Source organism: Zootoca vivipara, chromosome 1 (genome assembly GCF_965207765.1).
Source record: "Zootoca vivipara chromosome 1, rZooViv2.hap1.1, whole genome shotgun sequence".
Classification (NCBI taxonomy): Eukaryota; Metazoa; Chordata; class Lepidosauria; order Squamata; family Lacertidae; genus Zootoca; species Zootoca vivipara.
The window spans coordinates 111,923,598-111,950,852 of NC_142582.1; the positions used below are offsets into that span (position 1 = coordinate 111,923,598).

At 43.2% G+C, this 27,255-nt stretch overlaps 1 protein-coding gene across 1 annotated transcript in view; it reads left to right on the forward strand.

Annotated features, from left to right (window-relative positions):
- TTC8 (tetratricopeptide repeat domain 8) overlaps positions 1 to 8,706 on the forward strand; it is a 34,081-nt gene extending 25,375 nt beyond the window's left edge. Inside the window, exons 12-14 of the mRNA XM_035107491.3 lie at positions 280 to 402; positions 5,833 to 5,916; positions 6,639 to 8,706. Of these exons, the coding sequence (XP_034963382.3) occupies positions 280 to 402; positions 5,833 to 5,916; positions 6,639 to 6,758 (327 nt within the window). The 3' untranslated portion in view covers positions 6,759 to 8,706. The remainder of the gene's footprint in view (positions 1 to 279; positions 403 to 5,832; positions 5,917 to 6,638) is intronic.
- Positions 8,707 to 27,255: the final 18,549 nt, after the last annotated feature.

Genomic DNA, 27,255 nt, shown 5'->3' on the forward strand with positions numbered 1-27,255 from the left:
CACACACTGTCCCCTCCCCAAGCAAGATCTCTGTGGTGGAAGGAGGCTGGTTCTATTTGTGTCTGAGCAGGTTTTCTCACCTTAATATTGCCTTCAAGTGCAGCATAATCTTATCCATAGGAATCAATGGCCGCCCAAGGAAATAAGGGAAAATAAAGTGGTTCGGGACTTGAGCTACATACATAGTCCTTCTATTGCTTCTGTTTCTAGGTTACGCTAAAGGGTGACAATGATGGCAACTTTTTTTTTAATTATGTATTTTTGGCTTTTCCTTCTCAGGGAATAGGGGATATAAGCTTGGCTTATCAGTGCTTCAAACTTACATTGGCCAACAACAATGACCATGCAGAAGCTTACAATAACTTGGCTGTGCTGGAGATGCAGAAAGGCCGCATAGAGCAGGTTGGTATTCTGCTCTAAAGGAAAACAGTAGCGTACATATTGTTTCAGGGTAGTTGTTGCTTGAGATGAATGAAGGGTTAAGAGGCTTGGGAGTCTCCGGAGCTTTGGAAATGGAGTGGGATCTTGCACCATTGGATTGTTGCACATACAATGAAGAGATAGTGTTGGAATAATCTTTAAGCTGTTCTTCTTTACAATGTCTTATAGTTTGGGACAGGACTTCAGAATTGGTATGCTGGCTTCTTTAGTGAACATCTAAAATGTCTAGACTAGAGAATGTCTGTTGAGATACTTAGATCACAAGAAGTCAAAGGGCTAGTTGCTCAGATCACATTAAGAAGTCACCATTATGCAAGAATTAAATACATACATAACATTTATTTTGTACCATTAATACATTTTTGGGCAAATCCAAATGAAGTGTTGTATCCAACAAATCATCCTGTTAGTGCTTTTCTCCCTCTCCTCTCCTTGTACATCTCCTGCAACCCCTCTGATCTGCTTCAGAGTGTTGCGAGGAAACCCAGAACAGATTTGGGGAGGCATAGCGGGAAGAGAGGGAGATGAAATTCCATAGTGCAGGTGGAAGTCTTTGCGCTAATGGGACAACTTTGTTAGATACAACCGACAGATCTTAAATATCTGTCATTACTCAAATTGCATGCACCTTTCTGAAAACGTCGTCAATAAAGTGTGCCTTCGACTTGCCATTTGGTTGACTGTGAACAAGATTGATGAATTTCTTAATTGAATAGTGAAAGTGTTTTGGGGGGATTAAAATTTTCAGCAGATAAGCTACAGTACAACATGCAGTCCTTAGATCTCTGTTTCTAAGCAGCAAGTTGCTTTCGAGGCTACTATATAAATATTCTAGCAATTGCCATGGCAACATTCAAGTGTACTCCTGCATTCCTTGTAGTGATAGATAAAGATCAGTTTTACAGAGCCATATTCAGTTGGCCTATGCTTAGGCTTCATTTGTAGCTTAAGGTATGATAACAGTGAAAGAAGAAGTGGCTTGTTGCAAGCTGTTTAAAAAACCATTGTCACTTGGCTTCAAGAAGCTTTCAGTGCATTTGCAGTTCATGTGCTTGAGATTTACCTCCTGAAGCTTAGAAATCACCCCACTTTCCCCACCCAGCCGCTCAGCAATGACCTCTTCTTCGTAATCGGAAGTGCCTTTAAGTCAAGGGTAGCTAGACTGCAGCATACAAACAGCCTGCCAAGGGGTTTTTGGGGTGGCTTGCAGACCTCCCCAAAACCAATTTTCCGTGTTTAATTACCTTCATTGGGCTTTCACAAGTGCCCTTAGATAGGTTTTGCTGCTTTTTAACTTAAGTTGGGGCTTCTCAGAGCTATTTTTCTAGCAAAAGAGGTGCTGGAACACTCACCATGAACACCTGCCTTGTTCTCTTAGAATGGCAATAGCGCCCTCCTGAGAGGTGCCGGAACTGAGTCCTGGTGAGTTCCAGCTTAAGAAAAGCCCCAGGGCTTCTTAAAAAAAACCCAAATGTCTAATCAATTATTTCCTGTTGTTGCTTCTATGTGTGCTCTTAATAGCCCTACTCCTTAAAAGCCCTTTCAATTTACTTCTATTAACTGCTGGTTGCATTATCCCTCCCACTGTGATGCCTGCAGCAGCCGATGATTAATGATTATTCCCGAGTGCTGCCAAAGGCATCGAAGCAGGACAAACAGTGCAGCCAGCCAGCAATTAATAGAAGTGAAGTTAATAGAAACAACTGAAGGGAATAAAAGTATTGAAGTCAGCATCACCTGTTAATCTCATTGGTAAGCAAATTGCAAGTATTTGGGAAAATTTTGGCTGAGGGGAGGAGGGATTTTGAAGGAACCATAATAAGGGGAAAAAACATTTTTTAAAAAATGAAAGAAATGCAAATGAGTTGAGGAAGGGGAATAAGGAAGTGAACAGCCTGACTTTCAATAGAAAGAAAATTAAAGGTATTCATTTTCCACATCAGCCACACCTCCTTTTCTATCCCAGCCATGCTCACTTTACCATGCAGGCCTCAGAGCGTTGACTGTGAGTCATTGTGTCTCTTGGCTAAAACAAGGTTAGGTGCCCTGCTCTTAAGTTATTTCCAGCCATGTGTTTTCTAGGAAACATGCATACCGTGCACATCCTTGCTGTTACCTTGAATTAACTTTCCTGTTGCTGCTTAGAAACCAAAGTTGATGTGATTAGAATCCTGAAGTAGCAGTTCTGTGACAACATTTATTAAAAAAAAAACCACACACAAATCCATCACCAAATTCCACCCCATGTTTGCTTGATCTGTGGCTTTCATAAATTGTACTTCTGGTTTCTCAGAAGCAGATCATGATGCTGGTAATTTCTTTGGCGCTTAGGCTGGGCAACTGAGTGTTGTGCGAATTGGGGGTCACATATATGCACAGTGTGTCATCCTTCATGCCTTCCTGTGACAATCTCTTTTTCCGTGAGCCTCCGGGAAACACTAAGATAAGAATTCTGCTGTCCAAGCACTTCAAAGGACAGAACATTTGTCAATTCTAATCCTTCGCCATCCTGCAAGAATAAAGCTGGAGGGTAAGCAGATAGGGAAGGAAACTGCACATTTGCAGGGTTTGGTGGATAATGCTAATTTCAGAGTAGGCTGCATGTGTGTGGGTGCATATAATGTTTTATAAAATTATATAACATTGCATAACATCTCCTGCTAACACTGACAGTTGCTAATGTTGAGGAATGTTACAGCAGCCCCACTTGAGAAATGGGCAGTAGCTCAGTGGTAGAGAACTGTTTTGTATGCTGAACATCCCCGGTTCATTCCCTAGCACCTCTAGGCAGGGTTGGAAAGACCTATGTCTGAAACCATGGAGTCCTGCAGCCAATCCATGTACCTAAACTGAGCTAGATGGACCCTTGTCTGAAACTAGAACCTTAATTTCCCCTGTGGATGAGAGGGTTATGACAGAATATGATGAAATGCTGAGATCAGCTTAGAAAATGTATTTAAACTATCAGCAGAAGACCAGCAAATTTATTTTGGTTTATGAAAGATGCAAACCATAATAAATCAAAGGAAAATCAAAGTCACATTATAAAGAAAAGAGTCTTAGGGATTGAGAAATATAGGGTACAAAGTATGCTAGGGGAAAACTGGGATACAATGATTTCGTGTGAAAATAAAGTGTGCAATAAAACTATTCAAACATCAGGTAAAGTGGTGGTATGCAAAATCAAAAGAATTTATTTATTTGTTTATACTATGCCCATCTGGCTGGACTTCCCCAGCCACTCTGGGTGGCTTCCAACAAAATATTAAAATACAGTAATCCAGGGGTGGCCATCTCCCAAGAGACTGCGATCTACTCACAGAGTTAAAAACTACTCCCTTTGGGGGGGGGGGGGTTCAGGTCAAAGTTGTTGAGCTTTTCTTAGGAAGCAAAGGCCTGTTTTTTTGGGTTCAGGTCAAATTGTTGAGCTTTTTTAGGGAGGAGGAAAGCCCTGTTTTGGGGGGTTGCAGGGTTTTTTTTTAGGGGAGCCAAAGTTGTTTAGCTTCTTTGGGGAGAGCCGGTGATCTACCACAGATGTCCAGTGATCTACCAGTAGATCACGATCTACCTGTTGGACGTGCCTGCTAATCCATCAAACATTAAAAGCTTCCCTAAGCAGGGCTGCCTTCAGATGTCTTCTAAAAGTCTGGTAGTTGTTCTCTTTGACATCTGGGGGGGCGGGCGTTCCACAGGGCAGGTGCCACTCAGTGGCGTAGCAAGGTAAATTGGTACCCGGGTGCCAAAATTTTTTGTCACCCCCCACTTTGAGATCTTGTATAGAATGTCCTGGGAGATTGAAGTGTTCTCCTGGTTTTTCTGTCTTCTGGTTCCTGATGTCAGATTTATGTCCATTTATCCTTTGGCGTAGGGTTTGGCCTGTTTGTCCAATATAGAGAGCTGAAGGGCACTGTTGGCATTTGATGGCATACACAATGTTAGAAGATGAGCAATTAAATAGTCCTGAAATAGTCCTGAGATGGTATGTTGGATGTTGTTGGGGCCAGTAATGGTGTTGTCTGGGTGTATGTGGCAGCAAAGTTGGCATCTGGGTTTATTGCAGGCTCTGGTACCAGTGTCCATGTTAAGTCTGGTGGTTGTATTATTGTGGGTGAGGAGTTGTTTAAGATTGGGTGGCTGTCTGTAGGCAATGAAAGGTCTTCCTCCCAGAGCTTGAGAAAGGGAGCTGTCATTGTCCAGGAGAGGCTGTAGATCTCTGATGATGCGTTGTACTGTTTTAACTTGGGAGCTGTATGTGATGACTAGTGGTGTTCTGTTATTTTCTTTTTTGGGTCTGTTCTTTTTTGTATGCTTGTGTGGGGAACACTTCAATATGAGAACATTTCAATCTCCCAGGACATTCTATACAAGATCTCAAAGTAGCTGTCTTACTACAAAAGAATTTCAGAAATAGACTGGAAAGAGAAGTTGCTGAATTACAACTTATCACCAAGCTCAAAACCATGGAGGGACCTGGTTTGAACAGAGACACTGGATTCTTATCTCATTATACATGATAAAGCGATCTTCAGCCATCTCATTGTCTCAACCCTTGCTTTTTCATGCAAAACCATTTGCAGTCGTTTTCGGTCATCAACAGCTATCAGTCAGTCAATCACCCACTTCCACCACCCTTCTGAGTGATACCCCCTCCCCTCCCCACCCCCTCCCCACCCCTTCTCTACATAAGCGCCTGGGGACTCCTATTTCAGCGTATCTGAAGAAGTGTGCATGCACACGAAAGCTTATACCAAAATAAAAACTTAGTTGGTCTTTAAGGTGCTACTGAAGGAATTTTTTTATTTTCCTTTTATTTAAAATGCTTCTTTGTGTTATTTGTGGGGCATATGAATTTGTTCATTTTTTTAAAAAAAATATATAGTCTGACCCACATGAGGGACGGTGGACCGGCCCAAGGCTGAAAAAGGTTGCTTCTAAGGCACGCCAAAAGCCTGTGTGAGTGGGGCAGCAATGCTAAGAGCCCAGCAAAGGCTGTGGCATGGCGTGTGCTCTGAGGCTGCTTTAAGAGCGAGCCACAAGTTGCTCAGCAGAAGTGTGCAAGGGAAGGAGGGTTGCCCGACAGCAGAGTTCAGTTGGCCATGGAGCTGGGACCCCCTCCTAGCCTTGCCTCAGTGTCCGGGCAGAATGATGGGGGTGGAGACACTCCTTCAGGTATACTGGACCAAAGCCATTTAGGGCTTTAAAGGTCAGCACCAACACTTTGAATTGTGCTCGGAAACGTACAACTTTACCACCCAAACCCCACCAGCCCTCTAGTTAAGATGCACTATATTCTGACTGTCCCAACTGTATAACAAATGAAAAGTAGGAATGTCTAGACAAATCCCTAGACAACTCTATAGGTGAGTTGTGTGTCTGCTTCTTGTTCTTCAGGCAAGAGTGTTTCTGCAGACTGCTGCCCGGATAGCGCCTCATATGTATGAGCCACACTTCAATTTTGCTGTACTGTCTGATAAGGTAACACCATTGCTTTATGCTTTCGTTCTCTCTCCAATAGGCACAGGAAGCGTACGGTTTTCTCTAGGTTATCAAGGGAAGTTCTGTATGACAATTTGTAGTTTTGGGAAAGCATTTTCAAACTTCCAATGATGGGTTTCACAAGTGGTTTTCTTAAATGTAGCTTACGTTTTGTAGATCATTTTTGTTAATCCAGAGTACTTGGGCAGGGTCATGTTGGGTGTAGATACGCTTGAGATCTATTGGTCCCAGGAAGTTTGGGACTCTAAAGCACTGCCAATTGAGCCCAAAAACAAATTGCAGAACACACAAAAAGTATGCATTTCCTACAAAAGAGACACAAGACTTTGATTCCTGAGTATCCTAAAGATATCCAATATTAGTAGCGTTGGGGAAGGCAGCAGTATTTTTTATCACTAGTTTTTATGGGCATTTCATTTCTACATGTTTTCCTCCTCCTTCGTATAAAAGATAAAAGAGTGGTGATTTGAGGTCTGATCTATTGACTCATGTCAGAACTCTTGGCATTCTGAAACAGTCTCCTGTTGAATGCATTACTGTAATCCATGGAAATAAATGAGGGTGTGAGTGACTGGAGCCAAGTCAGGATTGTGTCTTGGGAGTTGGAATTTATTAAAGAGACTGGGGTGTGAGCAACCTAGTAAAAAAAAATTGTGTTGATGACATGTTTGTGTCCTTCGGCCTGTGTGTCTTTTTTGCAGGCTGGAGATATCCAAAGGAGTTACGCAGCTGGTCAGAAGTCTGAAGAAGCTTTCCCAGAGCACGTGGATACGAAGCAACTAATCAAACAGTTAAAGCAGCACTTTGCCAGACTTCGGTGAAACACCTTTGTCCCTCAAAGCTACTGACTTGTGCAGTTTTGCAGAGCAGATGAGTTAATACTTGAATCCTCAGAATGTCATTTATAGTGAAGTATTGTTTGTGGAGACTAGAGGCAGAGCTGTTTCCTTAAGCAGAAAGTGCTAGTCTGCTTCCTTCAAGGGAATGTTTCCCCCTTTTATTCACCATCTGGTTATAGTGGTGCTCCACCATTTTGAACAGTTAATAAGCTGAAACATGAGCTGTCGTGTTGCTTAAGTTGTTGCACCAGAGCAAGTCTAGCATATGACCCCTTTTTTAGAAACAACCTACGGTATTTGTATAAGGCACACTAAAGGTTCGTCCTTGGGTCGCCAATTCCTTAAGTGTAAACTGATGCGTTCAGGTTCTAAAGATCTGTCCGTGCCACCCTTTCCCACACATTTCTGATGATTTGGGGGCCAGTGTGGGTCATACAGCAAGTGTAGCAGTTGGAGTCAAAACTGAACCATCAGATCAGGGTTTAAGGACCAAGCAAAGAACGTGAGAAGCTGTTGCCTTTATTCCCCCCGAGAGAAGATACTTTTGAGTCATGAAGGTGTATGTGTGTGTAAAGGCTGCTTGCATGAGTGGAGCACTTTCCAACGAGAAGAAAAGGCAGACACAGCAGGCAGTTGGCATCTATGAAATACCTCCCCTCCATTACTTATCCTCCTTCCTAAACTGTAACTTCCACTAAGAAGGTGATGGAGAGGTAGTTATTCCTTCCAACCAAAGAGATGTGAGAAGTCAGAAGATACTGCAGTTAAAAAATAAATAAATCTGTGCTGGTTTTGGATAGTTGGTGCTTGCAAACGTTTGCTGGATGCTCTTTTTTTCCTTTTAGTTTTTAAAAAAAGCATTTTCTGGATTGTCTCCTAGTATTGTATTCAGAGAAGTATTGTTTTGCTTGTAACTCAAAAGGCAGCTGTCCCTTTAGTTGTGTCTAATCAGTTTGAACTTGGCTAACCTTCCCAACCTCTTGCCTTCCAGATGTTAGACTCAACCTACCATCAACCTCACCCAGCATGGCCATTGGTCAGGGATGATGGGAGCTCTGGTCCAACAACATCTGGTGGGCAGTAGGATGGGGAAGGCTGAACTAGGCCAAACATTTTTTATGATATGCCGTGTCATATTTTTTTTGTTCTCCTTGTTACAAATCAGAAGGGTTTTTTCCATTAAGCTTGTCTCAGAAATGCTTTTTCAGAAGAATCTGGTTTAAAATTAAGTCAATAAGACTAATAAATTGGGAGAAGTATCCCAAGCTATAATTTAGGGTACCTTGTGAGTTTAATCTTCTTCCACACAAGCCCCTTCAAAATGAGCAGGTATTATATAATATCAGCACTTCTAAGATGAAATATTGTGTCTATAGTTGAGAAACTAATGAGGAAGAGGCATAATTAGCCGTTTTAAAATGGACTTTGTTTTGGTTTTTCACCTAAAATTTAAAAGTATCAACAGAATATGTGCAACTGTAGGCCAATATATATGTAATGCTTCCCACCTAGAGAAATTCATCATATAGGTTATCTTCCAAGCTAGGGTTGGTATGTTATGAAAGAATATCTCTTTACCAGTGTTGGTAAATAAAAGACTGCCACCAGTTTTCTCCATCATTCTTTTCCATAATCCAGTTGGTCATTCTTCTGCCCCAACTGCTTAAGTAATTTTGCCCCATTCTAATTGCAGGGAGTGCAGCAATTTTAAGCGTACAGTACCAGTTCAGTGGGAGAGGCAATTCTTATTCCTTTTAGGTTCAGCTTTACAGTAAAACATGGGTCTGTGTTAATGTTACTTCTAATTTTTCACTGCATTCCACAGTGATTTATTATATTTCAGGCATTTAAACCTAAATTGTCATTTGTGAAGCTATTATGTATATTTAACTTTTAATACTATTCATAATAAAGCTTAGTCTATAATTTATTAAGAGTCCGTTTTCTCTTTTCAGTGGGTCACAAACTCTGAAAATTGAGGAATGGCTTACATTTTAGTCCCCGTCCCCCCGAGAAAATAATGTTGCAAATTGAACTTACTCTTATGTTTGCAATTCCCAGTGGAATTGATGGGGTCTGAGATTATGGGCATGAGTTCAAAGGCACTTTTGTGTCCTGCTTAACTTTCAGTTAACTTTGTAGTTTGCAAATTTAAATTTTTACAAGGTGTTTTTTTTACAAAACACATTACCTTTATTTAAAGCATAGTCATTTGGAAAGGCTTGAGTTTTCAGGGGAACCTAGTTAGCTTTTGAAGTAAGTGAAAAATGACATCTCTGTCCTTAAGGGTCCCCAAAAGGGAGTAAAGAGGAAGCAGAGGCATAAGCATTTTAAAATGAGAGATTAAAAAAAAATAGTGATTTTGCTGAAATTGTAATTAGCATCTTGGAATGAGTCTCTGAGAAGGAGTCAGCTAAGTTGAATCTGCTTCCTTTCAATCCAATATAGATATTAACATTTTGGAATATAGAAGTACAAAGTTGGGTCAATTAAATTGTGTAGCGCTTTAACAAACATCAGCTTGAAGCCACTAATAATCAGTCTGGCTAGCTAGCTGCATGCTGGATTTGTTTGCTTAATAAGCTAGTTGCTGCTTGCTCTTTTTACCCTTTCCTTCCCTTAAGCAAGGGGATGCCAATATTTGCAGAGAGCTGGATGCATACTAATTAAAGCCAATGTGGAAATGAGAACACAGCAGCACTACGTACCACAGGAACAGCAGATCCTCATACCAGGCAGTTAGTCATGGAAGGATGTCTCGGCTTTCCTTTAATTTGCATGAGCACCAATAAGCAGGCGAATAGGCTGGCCCTGGAGCAAGCTGCCTTTAGTATGACATGGCATAACACAAAGCGTCAGAAATGGTATCCATCTCTCTGGGAGAATTCTGTTCAGACGATGTGACCTCTTCATACAGTTGCAGTATCCCTAGAACACAGCAGTGCTTTGTGCATTTCCTATTTTAATTTGTAGCTACTGCTAAGTAAATTGTTATTAAATTATTTAATTGATCTCTTCCCGTGAGGCACCCCCAAAGCAATTTACAATACGTGCATATACGTGCAGTGCTGGGAAATAAATGAATAGATAGATAAAAACCAGGAAATAGAAGAAGAAGGAGGAGGAGGAGGAGGCAAGGGAGAGCGGGAGAGTCCTCGTGGCTCATAAGGAGACCTTCCCTGGACCCTGAAGAGGACTTCAGTGAGGGTGGAGGAAGCCCCAAAGAGACCAGAGGTGCGGCAGAGTTTTGTTTAGGCTGCTCAGCCTCCCTGCCTAGTAGCTGACACGTGTGGTAGCACATCAGCTGGCGATTTCCCTGCCAATCCCAGAGCTTCAACTCAAGTGTGGAGAGAGCAAGCAAATGTGCTTAGGGGGTGCACGGAGGCCTGGGACATAACACCCACATAAGTGGGGGACAACGACAGCGACACACCTGTATGATAACATATAAAACAGTTCCATAGATAAAAGCAGTTAAAACATATGAAAGCATTTTTTAAAAAAGTGCATACGCACATATAGAAAGAGAGATTAAAGCAGCTCACACATAAAATCAATTCAATGCTGATACCAACTGGAATAAAGAAGGCTTATTGAAGGAGGAATGTCCATATGCTAAAAAGGCATCTGTCTGATATATAATAGGAGGGAGTTCCAAATGGATGGGGGTGGCGCTGTGGTCTTAACCACTGAGCCTCTTGGGCTTTGGCGGTTTGAATCTCCATGACGGGGTGAGCCCCCATTGCTCTGTCCCAGCTCCTGCCAACCTAGCAGTTCGAAAGCACGCAAGTGCAAGTAGATAAATAGGTACCGCTGCGACGGGAAAGTAAACAGTGTTTCCTTGCGCCCTGGATTCTGTCACAGTGTTCCATTACACAAGAAGCGGTTTAGTCATGCTGGCCACATGATCCAGAAAGTTGTCTGTGGACAAACACCGGCTCCCTCGGCCTGAAGCGAGATGATCGCCGCAACTCCATAGTTGCCTTTGACTGGACTTAACCGTCCAGGCGTCCTTTACCTTTTTTTTAGGAGGGAGTTCCAAAGGGGAGGTGCTGCCACATTAAAGGCCCAATTCTGACGTCATGTCAGACCTCCTGATAGGGGGGGTGGTTGCAGGATGCCCTCTCGCAGAATGCACTGATGAGGTGCTGATGTGTGGGGTTATGTATTGGATGAGATGATCTTTTAGGTATCGTGGTTCCAAATGGTATAGAGCAGGGTTTCCCAAACGTGGGTCTCCAGCTGTTTTTGGACTACAACTCCCATCATCCCTGGCTAGCAGGACCAGTGGGTAGGGATGCTGGGAACTGTAGTCCCAAAACAGCTGGAGACCCAAGTTTGTGAAACCCTGAAATAAAAGCTTTGGACACCAATACCAGTACCTTGAACTGAGCCTGGTAGCTAAATAAAGAAAATATAGTTCTCTTAGTCTGTAGGGAAAATAGCCATTGACTTTCATGAGAGTCAAAATTGCAATTCCTATAACTAGAGCTGTGTGGTTGCATCTTGGTGAACCCCAAATCTTACAGCTGGACAAAATCCTCAAAAGAGGACCCAGCTTTGGCACCTGCAACTGTTTCAAGGAGGGCAGTCTGGTAGTAAGACTCTCAGCAGTCAAACAAGTGCAACACACACACACACACACACACACACACACACACACACACACACCCAGTTCGGAAATACGCCTAAAAGCCAAAACGAAAGAACGTAAGAGGGGCATGACAGCACTGCTTAAGAAAAGGGCTTCCAAGTAAGGGAACTTGGAAAACCTAATGTTACTTCCCCACCACAACCACAACCACAAAACCACCCCAGACTAGAGCAGTCCTGCAGGACACAGACCTATACAGTACTGGCAAAAGCAACAGCCTGGATAATGAAGCAGTAAGCAAAGCTGCTTTTCCAGCAGGTGGTCAGGGTAAAAGAGAGAGCGAGTCCACTTACCCCGTTGTGTGACATTTTTATTAAACTGCAGGAATTCTGAACGCTGCTGCTTCCCTGCAGGCAACTTGTTTTGTTCTTGAGGTTTGCATCACATAATTTGTGCACTGAACTGTACTCTACCCTTCGCTTTGCTTGTGTGTGTGTGTGTGTGTGTGTGTGTGTGTGTGTGTGTGTGAGAGAGAGAGAGAGAGAGAGAGAGAGAGAGAGAGGAAGCCATTTTCAGTTTGCCTTTGAGCCAGTATGTTTATAGGAGTAGGAAAATGAGGCATGGATGAGAACCTTTTCAGTTCTCCCAGCTTCTGCTGTAATGTGAAAAGTGGGACTTGTCTACTGTACTACATTGCCTGGAGTGGAATCCCTGAGCTCCCAGATTGACTCCTGCAGCTTTGAAGGATCTCACAGTAAATGAGTCCCAAAGTCCTACATATCACATTAAGAAGTGTGACTTTTAGGCTCCTACTTTATCCAGCTCTATTTAACACAGCTGCCGCAAATGCCCAGTTACCCATATTGAACATATATAATGGCAGAAGTCCAGTTTTGTGTCTCTTAATCAAGCAATGACTGCTTGATTCTTGTTAGAAATTGAATGCTACTATTCTGAGTGTACCAGGTTTATTAAGGGCAGTCTTGATTCCACGTGCAAGAGCAATGAAAGGAGACCAACTTCATGAAGGTGTTATAACTGGGGTGTATATATATGCTGGGGTGTTAGGGGAGGAGGAGTACCTTTGGTGTAGACACATATTGCTCCTTCTGGAGTAGTTTGCCCACCTTTGATCCCCACCCTGTACTCAACTCTTACCTTTGGGTCCTAGAAGCTGTCATCATGCAACAGCGACCACACCCCAGGAATGGTTTTGACTGGCCAGCTAAACCAGGTGAGGGTAGCCAAAGGGTCTCAAACCCTCTGTGAGATAGGAATTTCCCCTGCGTGTGAAGACGGCTCTAGTGCAGGCACCCCCAAACTGCGGCCCTCCAGATGTTTTGGCCTACAACTCCCATGATCCCTAGCTATCAGGACCAGTGGTTGGGGAAGATGGGAATTGTAGTCCAAAACATCTGGAGGGCCGAAGTTTGGGGGTGCCTGCTCTAGTGGATTGAGCAGACGAAACTTGTAGCGGATCCAACGGTTAAGAAGGTGGTTTTTACACATGCTGTAGAGGGAAGTGAAGTTCAGATATCAACCTGGGAAGATAACCCACCTAGGAGAAGGGAAACTCTTACCTTAAACCTCCACTGCCTTATGGGACACCTTTGGGAAAAGAAAAGGCTAAGGAGTAAACCCTACACAAATCCAGAGCGGAGTCCCCAAGACAGTTGGATGGTGCCTTCCTTGTTCTCCTTCCAGCAAAGCTGCAGCCAAGCTGGTGCCAAACTTATTCCTCTGCTTTCCTTTGGACCACATCAGTGAGGCCAAGAGGGGAGTCTTGTCATCTGGGCAGCCCAGGACCTCCATACACAATGCCCAGGCTTGCGCCCTGGAGAGGTCTCTTCAGTGCTATTAATGCAGTGGTTTGACTCTACCTCCAGACAGATGGATGACAACAATACTGTACAGTCAAACCTCAGTTGTCGAACGTAATCCATTCTAGAAGCCTGTTCGGCTTCCGAAATGTTCAACAACAACCAAGGCGTGGCTTCCGATTGGCTGCAAGAGCCTCCTGCACTCAAGCAGAAGCCATGTCGGACATTCAGCTTCCGAAAAAACGTTTGAAAACTGAAGCATTTACTTCCAGGTTTTCACCGTTTGGGAGCCGAAACATTCCAAAACGGAGGCGTTTGGGAGCCAAGGTTTGACTGTATACTGTGGCTACACTTGGATGTTCAGGTCTCAGTTTAACAAGCCTAGATGCAGAAATAAGTATTACAGGGCTCTTACTTTGAAGCATGTCAAAAGAAGCTCTAACTATGGCATTCAAGTACATAGATGTCTTCACAGAAAAGGAAGCCCTGGCCCAATCATGATACCCCAGGCTTGCCGATTAGAAGGTTGGCGGTTTGAATCCCTGCAAAGGGGTGAGCTCCTGTTCCTCTGTCTCGGCTTCTGCCAATTTAGCAGATTGCAAGCACGCCAGTGCAAGTAGATAAACAGGAACCCCTGCGGCGGGAAGGTAAACGGCATTTCCATGTGCTCTGGTTTCCGTCATGGAGTTCGTTGCGCCAGAAGTGGTTTAGTCAGGCTGGCCACATGACCCGGAAAGCTGTCTGTGGACAAACGCCGGCTCCCTCAGCCTGAAAGCGAGTTGAGCGCCACAACCCCATAGTCACCTTTGACTGGACTTAACCGTCCAGGGGTCCTTTACCATACCCTTTTACCTACCCACTTGTGAGGAGAACTCTGTGCATATACGTGGTACATGCATAGAGCCCCCCCAAATACACTTATAGTGTACAGATAGTGCTTCCAGGTGCAGCATGAAGCAGGAGTTCGGAGCAAGCTCAGACATGTTTTTCATGCTCAATTACATGGCAGAAAGAGAGAGGAAAGGGAAGAGAAGAAGCCTCACCTCACTTCCTCCCTCACCAAAGGTAAAGGGGCATAACCTGAGTCTAGCAATGCAACTCTGTGGTCTTAACCCCTTCATGCATCAACTAGCACTCATGTATAGTTATGTTTGACTGCAATTCCCCACAGAAAGTGTGTGCATCTTTTTACAAACTGAATCTTAGAAAAGTATTGCTGAGCACGCTTCGTTCTTTCTGAGAGCATCTTTGCTCTATGTCTGCTTGACTCTGATTTTAGAAATGTTAAAATGAGTCTGACCTAAATGTGAGTCTGACCGGCTTTTTATTAAGCCCACATGCCTGATGGATTATTGCATTGCCATGCATGGCTGGCTTCCACTGTACTGTGCTGTTATGTAAACAGTTATTATCAAAAACTTGCTTTTTTTAATTGATGCTGTCTCAAATGGCATCATTTGCCAATACAAATGGAAAAATATTAGGCTAAAATGTAACTGTGCAACTCATCTACCCAGAAAGATATAATTAAATAAAGGATTACATAACTATAAGACCTGGGTGATGCTATACCAAAGTCATTCCAGTTAATAGTCTATTTTTTATGAAATGTATCAACAAGAATAATTACATTGTCCCTGGAAACTTATCTACATGCAATGTGATGAAGCAGTGGGATGCTAGGAAAACAATATTAAAAGGTCAATCTCATTAATTGGATGAAAAACTCACTTGGATATGCTTGTGAGCCAGAAAATATTTCTATTCATTTTCGCTTATTAAAGTAAGATATTACTCCTACGAACTTGTTTACATTATGACTTTTTAACGCCTCCAGGTTTTTACATAATTGCCAGTGACAATTGGCGACACCCACCTTGTGCTTGATTGGCTGTTCTGCGCCAGGGCAGCGAATCACAATGCAGGCCTCGGAAGCCTAGCCCGCATTGTTAACGCAAACTCAAGCTCAGAGCGGAGGACACACTAAAGAATTTGCGTCACACCCCTGCAAATGCAGGCACTAACATAGCTTTCCACTAACTTCTTTTGGTTATTTCAACAGTTGGTTCATCTGCAAGCCCAAAACGGGTCTGTTGCGTCGAAAATTAGAACGCTGCAACTCTGGCTATACTTACACCCCTCTCTTCCTCTAAGGAGCTCAGCCCAGCTTATGCCTGGTCTCCAGGCAGGCGGTCTTCCATTCAAGCAGCTTACAAGGTCAGACCTGCTTAGCTTCAGTAGTAGAACAGCATTACTTGTCTTCAGATCATTTTCTGGTTGATTTGTTTTTATTCTCCAAGAAAGCCAGGGAGTTCTATAATTTTGTAGAAACCCTACAAGGTAGTAGGTTAAGGCAAGAGACAGCAAGACTTGCCCAAGACTACAGAAAATCCAGTTCTCTCTCCAAGTCCGACATGTTAACCACAATACCACACAGAATGCCTCTGTGCAGGGGCGTAGCAAGGGGGTGCGTTGGGGGCGGGCCATCCCGGGTGTCACCCTGGAGGGGGTTACACTCGGTGCAACTCCCAAGCCGAGCCCCGCTGCTTTGAGGGCGCAGCGTCCGTGCGGGCTACCGCTCTCGCACACCATCTGTGAGTGATAGCTCATACATCTGCAGTCCGTATGGGGTGCTGCACAAGCGCCGCACCGGGTACCGCCTGGGCTTGGTACGCCACTGCCTCTGTGGAGGCGTTTAGTGTGGCAGCACCTACACTGTGGAACTCCCTGCCTATTGATATCAAGAAGGCTCCTTCACTGTACTCTTTGTGGCGCCTGCTAAAAACATTATTGTTTTGGCAAGCCTAACCAGATGCTTAGAAACTTGAGGTAATTTAAAACTGTTTTAGTATTTTAACTTTTGTATGCTTTTAAGTATGGCTGTATTTCCTCCCCCCCACACACACACACCGGTTTCTTTATCTTTTTGTAAACTGCTTTGAAATTACAGGTAGGTAGCCGTGTTGGTCTTATGAAATAAAAATAAATAAATGAAATGTTGCAGTGTGTGCTGAGTCTGACTACTACCTTAGGGCTTCCAGGTACACTTAAAAATGACTTAACTATGGTCTCACATTACATCTACCAGGGGTGGGTGGAGAGGAGTTGGTTGTTTTTGTTCTTATTTTGATTATGTATTCTGTGTTTTTATATTGTGATTTTATCCTGTGAACTGCCCCGAGACCTGCAGGTATACAGGGGAATAATGATAATAATTATCATCATCCATTCATTTAAAGCACATGGCTTTCGCCAAATAATTCCAATAATCACCAATGATATATATCAGGCATCCCCAAACTGCGGCCCTCCAGATGTTTTGGCCTACAACTCCCATGATCCCTGATCCCTAGCTAACAGGACCAGTGTTCAGGGATGATGGGAATTGTAGTCCAAAACATCTGGAGGGCCGAAGTTTGGGGATACCTGATATATATAGTGTAGACGTAACCTGACTGTGGTGGATGAAAACATTTATTATACGTGAAGGTAAAGGTAAAGGGGCCCCTGACCTTTCAGTCCCTGGTCCAGTCGCGGACGACTTGGGTTGCAGCACTCATCTCGCTTTACTGGCCGAGGGAGCTGGTGTACAGCTTCTGGGTCATGTGCCCAGCATGACTAAGCTGCTTCTGCCGAACCAGAGCAGCGCACGGAAACACCGTTTACCTTCCCGCCAGAGTGGTACCTATTTATCTACTTGCACTTTGAAATGCTTTCGAACTGCTAGGTTGGCAGGAGCTGGGACCGAGCAACAGGCGCTCACCCCGTCGTGGGGATTTGAACCGCCGACCTTCCGATTGGCAAGCCCTTGTGCCTTGCTCTCCTCCTCACCCTGCAGTCCTGTGTCAACTCTGAAGTAAGCCTTGTTGAGTTCAATGGGGCTTACTCCCCGGTAAATTGAGTTAGAATTGAAGCCGCAGGCTAGTAAACTATTTGCCAACATATGACTCATGCCGTACATGTACTATAGGGGTTTGCTTGTTTTGTTTTGCAGACGCTGGGTTTTCCCCCCCAAATAAATTTGATTTAACTGCAGAATGTCTGTTGTTTTTCCATTGGCTCTAAAAGTAGCTGGGTGGGGGGAGGGGAGCCATCTGTTGGCTGTGAAGCCTTTTCAGGCACAATTTCTGCAACAGAGAAGGAGAACATATGCAAGTGCTAAACTAGGACCAAGAGGAAGCACCAAATGGGGATCAAATAGTATTAATAGGTAATCTTAATCAAAAATATTTTGTAAATGCCACGCTATATTTTTCATAGGCAAACATGCACCATTGCAGCAAATCGCAGACCACTTAATCTGCACTTAAACCTATGCTGAATCACTCCTGTGCTGTGCTATGGTACCTCTTTGATGGAAAGGGGCCTTCCAGTGCAATAATATTCAAGTTATTTATTCCAGAATGATGAAGCTGACAACCCTAGGGCTGAGCTGGTTTTATGTAGATTGAGGATTTATGAGATGTGTTCAGGCTGTGGATGTCAACTGGTAGTTTATTTAGGTTAATATAAAGCTAGATGTCTGCTTTGGCATTCTAAAGGATACTTCATGGACATCAGAAACATCCCACCAGACCTCAGGCCATTTCCCAGATTCCTGTCTGCACAGCAGGCAGAAATTCAACAGGTCAAGCACCCCTTAACGACATCCTCATCCTGCGCCTGCTAATATTGTCAAGTCAGTCTCTGGTATTTGGGGTGGGGGTGGGGTGTGCAGCCGCTGACAACCCCACAGAATTGTTCTAGAGATAACAGTATCAATATGGGTCTGAAAACTGCAGAAAGTTTTGAGGTAACAAGATTTAATTGCATAAGCTTTGTATATGGAACAAAACACCATGTAATTTGTCATTTTCATGAGTGGATAAATAGGGATTTTCTGAGTATTAAAAGGCAAAGACACATTCTTTATCAATTTCTGTCAAGAGTGCTGTACAGCTGCTCTGTAGTTTTTAATTTGGAGTGCGCATTTTATAAGGATCAGGGCCATAACTGGGACATTAACAGCTGCTTCATATGCTGATATTTTTCCCTTCCTCCTTTCTATTCAACACAGGTTTCTATTAAACATAGGTTTATGTTGACAATCAAATTGTCACAAAACAATGTGCAAGTTTTCAGGTTCTCCAGAGTTCTTCATCAGGATAGATGCACCTAACCTGCTGTTACAGAACCTGCTGCTATTACAGAACCTACCCAGCTGTGCTTTATTACAATGGAAATGGCTGTTGAGCTGAATCCATCTGCAGTAAAACAAAACTTGTTTAAGGGAGAATCAGTGTGGCATTATTTCAACCGCAGACAGAAAAGCAGTCACTTTTCTAAGTGCATCCCCCCCCCCGCGTGCCCAGCATCTTTCTGTTTCTTCTCTTCCAAAGCTTTTGTTTTTCTGCTTCCTGCTTTGCTTTCCTCCAAAGCAGGGATTAGCTAGCAGCTCAGCCAAGGTTACACAGCGCTACTGCGGCCTTTCATAATAGATTCCAAACCGGGAAGACACAGACAAAAAAATCATAGCTCCAAAAGGAATGAGATAACAATAAAGGCCAGAGAAGAGAAAAGCAGCTAGAAGACAAATGCAAACAAATTAAAAAGCAGAAGCAATAACTGGTTATATTAGTTCCTAAATCTCATATTGACAGCAACAATGGGCTTTCCTGAATGGCCCTTTCTGGCAAGGGGAACTGTTCATATTGGCGCAGGGTTAATTGTTTCTATCAACACGGCCCATGATACAGCACAGGGAGGTCAAGATTTTACGTCCAGCTGTAGTGGTGGCTGCCAGCACAGGCAAGCCAGACACATGGCTGCTCATGAGCCTCACAGGGCAGAGGCTGCTAACAGGCATTTGTGAGGGAGCTTAGGCAAAGAGTAGAAAGGGGAAGGCGACAGGACAGGTTGCTGTAAGCAGAACCATGAGCTTGGTGGATATATACCCAGCCAAAAATGGAGGCGGGTTGTAGATTTGCTCAGCGAAAGGAAGCGGCTGGAGAAACGTGCCTCTTGGGAAAAGGGAATCGCAAAGAGAAAAGAAGATAATTCCAGCTGATAAGCAGACTGATCCAGATGGAGTCGGATCAGATGTTGACTGGGTAGATAAAGTGATGATTGATCACTCAGGCAGCCAGAGAATTAAAAGGCTTGATTTTATTTCACCGAGACTGGAAAAACTACCCCGGGAATGTGATTGAAGTAAAAATTAATACCTACTGTATAAAAATCAATTCATAAGGTCTGGTCAATTAGAGTGTTGTTGTTGTTTTTGTAAAAGGTTACGGGTAACACCCAGCTAAGTCAGACTAACGGAAATGAATGGGGACTATTATGAGGGTGACTCAGTTCAGTGGTTCCAAAAATATTTCCCCCTGTGGAACATTTGAAAATTGCTGAAAGTCTTGATGGACCAACTAATGTTTTAGTAATTGTCATGTGCTGGCTAGTTGCTGTGTGGTTTTAATTGTGTTTGATTGCTTCTTTTAATTGTGTTTGATTGCTTATTTTATTGCAGTCCATAGAAATCAAATTGCACTGACCCACTGAATGAAGGTTGTGGATCTGCGGTGGTCTAAGGATCACCGTTTGGGAATCCCTAACTTAGTTGGATATCCCCTGCATGTTTTAGTGATGTAGACTGGTGCACAGGAATGAGGGGAAGAGCATCTCAATTGAACCAAGCAGAAAAAAGCGGGGGGGGGGGGATTCCAGTGCTCACTGTTATCTTAAATGTAGGTTTACATGTGTGGTGGGTATGAAGACTCACTGAAGAACTATTTAGTTCTACAAATTCTGAAAGTAAACGATTCTTCGAACTTAACCAACTGCAGAAACAGCTTGGAACAATATCAGGACAAACCAAATTCATTTCTCTCTCTGCATCTAAATAAAATAAAAATTAAAGCAGGCAGGTGAGAGGAAAGCTGAGTAGTCTCTTTCTGAGCTGCTGTGCAAAAGAAATTACTGCCAAATAGAAATTGTTTTAACAGCTCTTTATCCTGGCCAGGGCTCCTAATTATTTTTCTCTTAAGCTTTAATGTCAAGAAGCACTACCCTTGATTAACCTGCAATCAGTTTAAGATGCGATGAACAACTCACACAGCACTTGCCCTTGAAAATAAAAGGGCAATTTAATGTGTCATTTGCAAAAAGTGTAGGTGGGGTGAGTTTGTACCAAAGATGCCCACATCTCAGAAATGTTGCTGTCAGTGCCATACTACTGGAAACTTCTCCTGAACATTCAATCTGCCAGAGTAATACAAACCGTGCCTACGCATTAACAGCAAACTTTTACAATTCTGAGGCAGGCTGTGGCGTTGACAGCACAGATGGTTATTGTGCCCTGGAGTGAGAATTTGCTATATGGAAACTGCTGGGGTTATACTGTGAGGGTGGATGAACAAATTCCTACCCGCTTCGATATTTTAATTTAACAAAACAGGAAAACAGGACAGAAATCCAATAAAGGAATGAATAAGTGGCAACAGAAAAGCCCGATCAATTCTGTCCACAAGCACCCTGCATTGTTGGTGGCAGGTTTATACAATGTATACTTGTTTTACAACGGGGTACTTATAAGCAGTCCCAACATTTGGGTCAGAGTGAGCATACCAGGGACTATTTGAGCTGACGCTGGTACCACAGCATTCATCCTCCTCTGCTGTGCTTTTGGCGAAATAAACCTACCTGTTCCATGTATTGTTTTTATAGCGATTTTACAGTTTTGTTCTTATTGTGGATGTCCTATTCAGGGCCGTATCAACCTCCAGATGAGCAGGACTATAGCCTAAAGTAGGCGTGGGGGACCTTTTGGCCCTGCAGAACTACAGATCCCATCAGCCACAGCAAACATGGCCCATGGCCAGGGGTGATGGGAGTTGTGGTTTAGCAATGTGTGGCGGACCAAAGGTTCCCCACATTTGGGCTAATGTAATATTCTTATTACATTAGAGTCCCATGGACTGCAAGAAGATCAAACCTATCTATTCTCAAGGAAATCAGCCCTGAGTGCTCACTGGAAGGACAGATCGTGAAGCTGAGGCTCCAATACTTTGGCCACCTCATGAGAAGAGAAGAATCCTTGGAAAAGACCCTGATGTTGGGAAAGATTGAGGGCACTAGGAGAAGGGGATGACAGAGGACAAGATGGTTGGACAGTGTTCTCGAAGCTACGAACATGAGTTTGACCAAACTGCAGGAGGCAGTGGAAGACAGGAGTGCCTGGCGTGCTATGGTCCATGGGGTCACGAAGAGTCGGACACGACTAAACGACTAAACAACAACAACAATATTCTTAAGCGGGTCTTTTGTGCATCTGTTCACAGTTGCACACGCTTGTGTTAACCATGCAGCACCGCAGTGACTTCAAGAGAACAACAGAAGAGTTGCTTTGTTAAGCAGAGGGTAAACAAGACTAGGTCTGAGGCCAGCTTACCCAGAAGTGAACTGGAAAAGCGCTGAAATGCGCACGCAATATAAAGCTCACCCACTGAGTCATAGGAGGAGCTATGGCTGCACTGCCTGTTAACCCTTTACACCATATACCACAGCTTTGGCTTCATTTTTTTTTATGTCCTCAGTTTCCCTGCTCAGCCTGATCGTTGATCCATGATATACTGTATCCTTGAGCCTATTGGAGGAATGGCATCGTTTATGAACTTTACACAGCAAAAGCAGGAAAATGTTTTAAAATGTTTTGGAAGAAATGCACGCAATAAACAATTTATTCTTTGATTTGAATACATTTTTAATTGTAGATGTAATTTGTTCGATGACTTTATGATATGATACATATGTAGTGCACACTTCTTAGTTCTTTTCCTCTTGTTAAGCTCCTCATACCAGCCTGATTCTAGTGCATTTTATCGTGGTATTCCGTATTTTGAATACTCCTTCTGGCCTTTTGCTAATTGATAAAATGATGATTATGATGATTATCACCAGCTTTTCCCCAGAAAGTGCCAGGGAGGGTTACAGCAATTTAAAATATGGCTTTAAAAACAGTTTAAAACAAACTTGGCATACATATGCCTAAGAGTAAATCAGCTTTAACCTACCAGTAGTGATAAGATGGAGGAGAATCATTCATCCTTGCTTTGCCAGAGACAGCCTTCAGGAGCCAGCAGTCTCTATTTTTCAGGAGACAGCAAGAGCTTTTAGGGCTGATTGACCATAATGAGCAATATTCATATCAAACAAGAGTACAGATGTACCGGAATCATGTAAATGAATTAGCATTTTCATTGAATCACTAGCACACTTCAGATTGTCTTCTGAGAAGGCTCAAACTAGACATGATGTTAAGCATACTTAACAGGATCCTGCAGTCTCCAGCAGGAGGGCAGCATACTGTATGTTGGAGAGGGAGGGGAGACATTTTCTTCTCTGCTGGTTTTCCACCTCCAAATTGCCTCTCCCACAACCTTGTGGCCTTGCGAAGGAAAAGAAAGGTGTACCTATATCGTTTTCCTTTTGAGACAAAAATCAGTTGGTGGAGGGGCTGATTTGGGGGTAGAAAACTGGCAGAGAATAAAGATTTAAGATGCTTTCCCCGCCCAATCCCTAAATGTATGAGTGTTTCTCACCACATGTGTTTAATGATCAGTTTCCTAAAAGATCTTTGGGTACTTTAGCTTGATCAGGAACAACAACACTAGCAGGATTCCATCAACACTTGTGTGTGCCAAGTTTTCCACAAATGCTCCTTTTCATATTTATTCTACTCAGTGTCTTCAGCCTGGCACACCACTGGCATTACACGAGGGACTCAGCTACATTAGTAAAAAAAAAAAATGTTATAAATGCGTTATAACACTGTGACACACTCTGAAATTTTCCATGGTGAGCTTTAAAATGGGTTTTTCCGCAGAGCATTTTCAGAGTGTTTTTTTTATTTTATTGCTGTGTAGATGCAGCCCGGGTGGACTACAGCACACCCAGCCATTTCCCAAAAAAGCAAGGCCCTTCTACACCTCTATAGGCCCAGGGGCCTGCTCCTCTCCAGGCATCTTGTGGGCAACATATACCCATGCTGTGGGAACTAGCCTTTGCAATCTCCACTGCTGCTGGGAATGGATGCATGTATTTTCCCTCAGGATCCAGATCATTCCAAGGCAGCTTACAAGTTGACAGAAAGACACACCAGTAAAATCACAAAAAACCATGATTTTTATACACGAGTGTCTATATTGCTAAATCAAGAAGAACATTTGCAAAGCAGTATACTTCATAAAACCAACATGACGTAATAAAACCAGGGGTAAAAACATAAAAAGGAAAATGAAAGCATGAAACTGGGTCACATGTCAGTAGGGTTGCCATGTTTGAAAAAGTTGTTGAGCTTTTTGGGGCAAAGTTGTTGAGCTTTGACCAACTAAATATGGAAGCTGCACCAGTATGCAAAAGCAGCAAATTCTACGGGCATCACAGACCTGCTGCTGACCATTTAGGGTGGCTGAACACTAGTTATCCCTCTAGGAATTTGGACGTTGATGCCACTCAGGGGTCATATGACTAATTGCCATGCCAGAGTCCAGTTTGTTATCAAAATTAATAGTTGGCTGTACCAGAATTGAGAAAAAGGGATAAATCTGTCAATTTTTTCAGTGTCTGACAGATTGAGACCTCTTCCATGTCATCAGGATCCTTCTCATGAGGCAGCTGGTGGTTGAGGTCCTCTGTTGAGAGGAAAGAAAAAGTCCAGCTGGATCAGGCCCCATTGTCTTCTTTGCCTGCCTGCCTCTCTCCTATTGTTTCCATGGGCTCCACATTTCCCTCATGATGTTTAGCAAATCTCTTCTGAGGTCCCAGACTGGGTCCATTTGTTTAATATTGATGAGTATAAAGTATATTTGATAGTTTAGCTCACACAGAGAATCTGTGTTAATTTTTAGAAGACGAACTAGTGGTTATAAGGTTGATTGTAGAAAGGGCTACTTCACCTTTGCTACAGTCTGCAGTAAAAACCAATTCTGCTGAGCCCTTGAATCATTTTCCAGAGCAATTCTGTGATTGAGAACAAAAATTGTGTATCAGATGGGAAGTAGTCCTGCCCTAAAGGGGACAATACAGTGGTGCCTCGCAAGACAAATTTAATTCGTTCTGCGAGTCAATTCGTTTTGCGAAAAATTCATCTTGCGAATCCCATAGGAATGCATTGAATTTTTATTTATTTATTTATTTGCCCATAGGAACACATTAATTGAATTTCAATGCATTCCTATGGGAAACCGCGATTCGCTAGATGAATTTTTCACGAAACGAATTCGTCTTGCAAGGCAACCTCTGATCACAAAACCCATTTGTCTAGCGAAAAATTCGTCTAGCAGGGCATTCGTCTAGCAAGGTACCACTGTAGTTGGAAAGAAGTTGGTTGAGCCTCACTTTGATGACACATCACATTTGGACCAAGTCTAAATACACAACAGATGAGGTAGAACTTGGACTCTTACATCTTCTGGTTGCAGGAATAACATGGATGAATGCTGCTCTTATATGATATATAAATTGCTGGCAAAAGAAAACCAGATGCCAGGACTCTAGTCTAAATTCCTCGTTGATATGCTAGTATTTCCCCAAAGTAGGGAATAATTTAATGGACAACCATGTTCAACAAAATACCATATTCAACTGTGGTTTGGGGTGTTTCAGTTCAGAAATAGCTTTGTCATGTGTGTAAACTGGAATGCATGGTGTAAATTACAGGTGTAGGTGTAAGGGATTTAAAAAAAATATGCAGAACAGTACAAAGATTCAATAAATACCTGAAGCGTTGCAGGTAGGCAACCCATCTATCTAGTTAATAAAGTGTTTGCCGTCTCAGTCTTGGCATTAATGCAAAGCTGATAAATATTGATTAGTAGACTTCACTGCAGAAGCAAATTAATGAGACAGTGAAAGGCTCCCTTGTTATAAAACTTCACAGAAATAAATGAAGTTGGGCCCACTTACATCAATGGGAATTCTCTCCTCCACTTCTATGCTTTCCTCCAAGAGACTGAAACTATATATGCGGCACAGACTCCTCCTGTCAGTGACAGATAGACTTAGAAATCAAAGTGGATTTTATTCAGCTAACTAACTCTCACTTACTGTGCAGAAATGTGAGCCAAGGAATGATTAATGCATCAAAGCTGTGGTTTGCTGAGATATGGGATCCCCACAAGAAGGAAAAAGAGCAGTGTGAGTTACTCAAAATCAGGCCTGCATCGTTAGCTCGTGTCAGAACTAACCCCAATATATTTTGCCACTTGAGGTGTAAAACCCATAGATTCCCACCAACAATAAAAAAAAAATACTGTTGAGAATATGGGGGCTCATACAACACATTCCATGTGCGGGGGTGTGTGTCATGGAGTCATGTGAGTAAGCTCCGCCCTTCACTGCCACACGCAACTGCCATGCTCCCTTGACACCCACATGTTCAAAGTACATCAGAAAGTTCTACAAATGTAGCAATGTACATGCCTAGAGGTGCTCTGTGTGGCCCTGGCCCAACCCAGAACTCTGTGTGTGAACTTGAATACATGGATGTTGGGGGAGCATAGAGGTTGGGTTGAAGACCATCTTGCAAAATAATAATTGGGCTGATCATTCCCCCCCCCCCGCTCCATTTGCCTGCACCATTACTAGTGCTTGCTTCCTCCTTCCCTCTCTGCCATGGCACAACTCAGTGGTTCTCCCCCCCCCGCAGCCCTTCCTTAAAATAACTACTTTAAATGGAGATGTCTGTGCTACTAAGTTATTAGGGGCTCATTGATTGAGAGATTCCACTTCAAGGAGAGAAAAATTCCACTATAGTACAATGTGAGATCTTCCACATGGTCTCTCCAAACTCCACCACCTTGCCCTCAGAATCAGGAACTTCCTTCACAGCCACTCAGATGTTGTATGGCAGGCATCCCCAAACTGCGGCCCTCCAGATGTTTTGGCCTACAACTCCCATGATCCCCAGCTAACAGGACCAGTGGTCAGGGAAGATGGGAATTGTAGTCCAAAACATCTGGAGGGCTGAAGTTTGGGGGTGCCTGTTGTATGGAGACTTGACACCCAAGGCTCCAGGGAGAAAGAGTCACCAGTTTCAGGGGCAATTTGCTAACAATACTCTCCAGGGAGGAGGAGGGGGGAGGAGTTTCTAATCACCCCAGCTGAAAAAGCAAACATCAAAGTTTAGCATTTCCTGAGGTTCACATTTATCAGCTAGCATCATGTGAAGTTGAAGATCTAAAGTTACAAGTTATAGCCTGGAGAAGAGAAGGTTAAGGGGTGATATGATAGCCATGTTCAAATATATAAAAGGATGTCATATGGAGGAGGGAGAAAGATTGTTTTCTGCTGCTCCAGAGAAGCGGACACAGAGCAATGGATTCAAACTTCAAGAAAGAAGATTCCACCTAAACATTAGGAAGAACTTCCTGACAGTAAGAGCTGTTCGACAGTGGAATTTGCTGCCAAGGAGTGTGATGTCTCCTTCTTTGGAGGTCTTTAAGCACAGGCTTGACAGGCATATGTCAAGAACGCTTTGATGGTGTTTCCTGCTTGGCAGGGGGTTGGACTGGATGGCCCTTGTGGTCTCTTCCAACTCTATGATTCTATTCTATTCTATTCTATACAACTTTGGATTGTAAACGAAGCCAAAGTAAAATAAGCAGGTGCTCGTAATGCGGGGACGGACCCAAGGGCATCCAGTGAGCTTCATGGCTGAGGGGGGATTTGAACCCTAGTCTTCCAGGTCCAAGACTCTAACCAGAACACCACACTCACAATTCTAATCCCTCATGGAATTATTCTAATTTTAGTCACGAGAATCCCCAAAACAGTGCAGATGGGATCATTCCATCTGGCAAGTTGAAATAAATGCCTGCGCTGACAGAACTATTGCCACAGCACTATTTTGAATTCCTCCCATTTTTTAAAAGTACATAAAGACATGTATCGCATGTCATTCATGAATTTGCTGCACCAGCTATAAACCATTGACATATATAACTTTAGGAAATTTTGCCTGGTTATTTTAGATCACTTCGCTCAAAGGATTTGTCTTTCCAAAGGAAGTGCACCTGCAGCTTAGATGGAC